Genomic DNA, 1,611 nt, shown 5'->3' with positions numbered 1-1,611 from the left:
ATGTTCAGATTTATTCTGGAAATGTATGCAAATTAGTGCATATTTAATAGGGTTATATCTCATTTGCATAGCTAAACATGACCTTTTAGAAAACTTGTAATACAAAAAAACGAAGGTTGTTTTATTGTTATGATTATCCTGCTCAACTGAACTCTTGTCATTTCAGGCAAAAATCATTGATCATTGTGACATGGCTGTATTTTTACTTGCAGGAGAAAATGGGGGCGTCAGAGGTGAGTCATATTATTTATAGTAATTCTAATTATATATTAATGTAATAATGTTATATTATTTACAATAATTAAATGGATAGTTCACCTTCAGTTGCTGGTCCCCACTGACTTCCATGGAAAAAAAACACTATGCAAGTCAATGGGGACCAGCAACAGAAGGTGAACTATCCCTTTAAATTTATAATAATTTTGATACAGTTTACCATATTCAGCTTTATGACCTCCATAAGTAATTCACATTCATAGAGGATGCAGTTGTTTATAATAATAAATAAAAGGTTGTGATACAGTTATTCTGCTGTTTTACTTATTTGCATTTGTTCATAGCAGATGCTTTGATCCAATGTGACGTACAAATAGAACTTCTTTTTCACAAAACATTTGGACTTTTTCAGAGAAGCTAAAACATTTAAGATTTTGATGCTGAATGTGAGGAAAATAATAAACTGAGAAAAAATGGACAGAATTAGAAGATATAAAAATGAAGCTATATATTTCCAAAGCTAGAGAGATGATAATGTGAATCATTATCATCTCTCTAGCTTTGGAAATGTATTTGCATTCCTTCAGCTCAAATAGGGCGTTACACTAGGTCACGGGTTCAGTGACAATAATGTCTATTCCCGTGAACACACAGAGATGAATATATACTTTGAAGCGACTTTGGATAAAAGCATGATTCTTTTTCTCCAATGAATGAATAAATGTAAATCTAAAAGAATCTGTGAGAAGCAAAGTATAAAAAACTTGTAAAAATACCATTTTAATGTCGCATCATACAGTCGCATGCAAGAGCTCTATCCGAGGCAACAAAGAGGGAGCTGGAGAGAAAAGAGAGAGAACTGAACAAAACAGCCATGGAACTGGATAGAAGAGCGATGGAACTGGATGAAAGCACAATGGATCCAGATATTAGAGAGACAGACCTGGAGAGAAGGGAGAAAGAACTGAAGCAAAGAGAAACAGAACTGGATAAAAGACTGATGGACCTGCAGAGAACACCGATGTGCTGGTTTATAAGTGATATACTGGGGAAAAGAGAGATGGAACAAGATATTAAAGAGACAGAACAGGAGAAAACAGCAATGGATCCAGATATTAGAGTGAGACAACCAGAGAAAAGAGTGATTGAACCCTATATTAAAGAGAGAGAACTGGAGAAAAGAGCAATGGAACTGGATAGAAGAGCGATGGAACTGGATATTAGACAGAGAGAAATTGAGAAAAGAGCGGAGAGAAGACAGACCGAACTGGATAAAAGACTGATGGACCTGCATGTAAGGCAATATAAGCTGTATATAAGAGATAGAGAAGCAATGGAACTGGATGGAAGAGAGATAGAACTGAAGAAAAGAGAGATGGAACCAGATATTAGAGA

General features: G+C 35.1%; 1 protein-coding gene across 1 annotated transcript; it reads left to right on the top strand.

The window, feature by feature from the left end:
- Positions 1 to 965: 965 nt before the first annotated feature.
- On the top strand, positions 966 to 1,606 carry LOC107736479 (DNA ligase 1-like; the record flags this gene model as incomplete). Its single annotated transcript, XM_016547879.1, has 1 exon — positions 966 to 1,606. A coding segment is annotated over exon 1 (516 nt), but the record flags the coding sequence as incomplete, so codon positions are not given.
- Between the last annotated feature and the right edge of the window lie 5 nt (positions 1,607 to 1,611).

This window comes from Sinocyclocheilus rhinocerous, unplaced genomic scaffold (assembly GCF_001515625.1).
Source record: "Sinocyclocheilus rhinocerous isolate Xijiao unplaced genomic scaffold, SAMN03320098_v1.1 C36725308, whole genome shotgun sequence".
In the NCBI taxonomy this organism is placed as follows: Eukaryota; Metazoa; Chordata; class Actinopteri; order Cypriniformes; family Cyprinidae; genus Sinocyclocheilus; species Sinocyclocheilus rhinocerous.
Note: the sequence above shows the minus strand (reverse complement) of the source record. Positions and strands in the feature narration are given on the sequence as shown.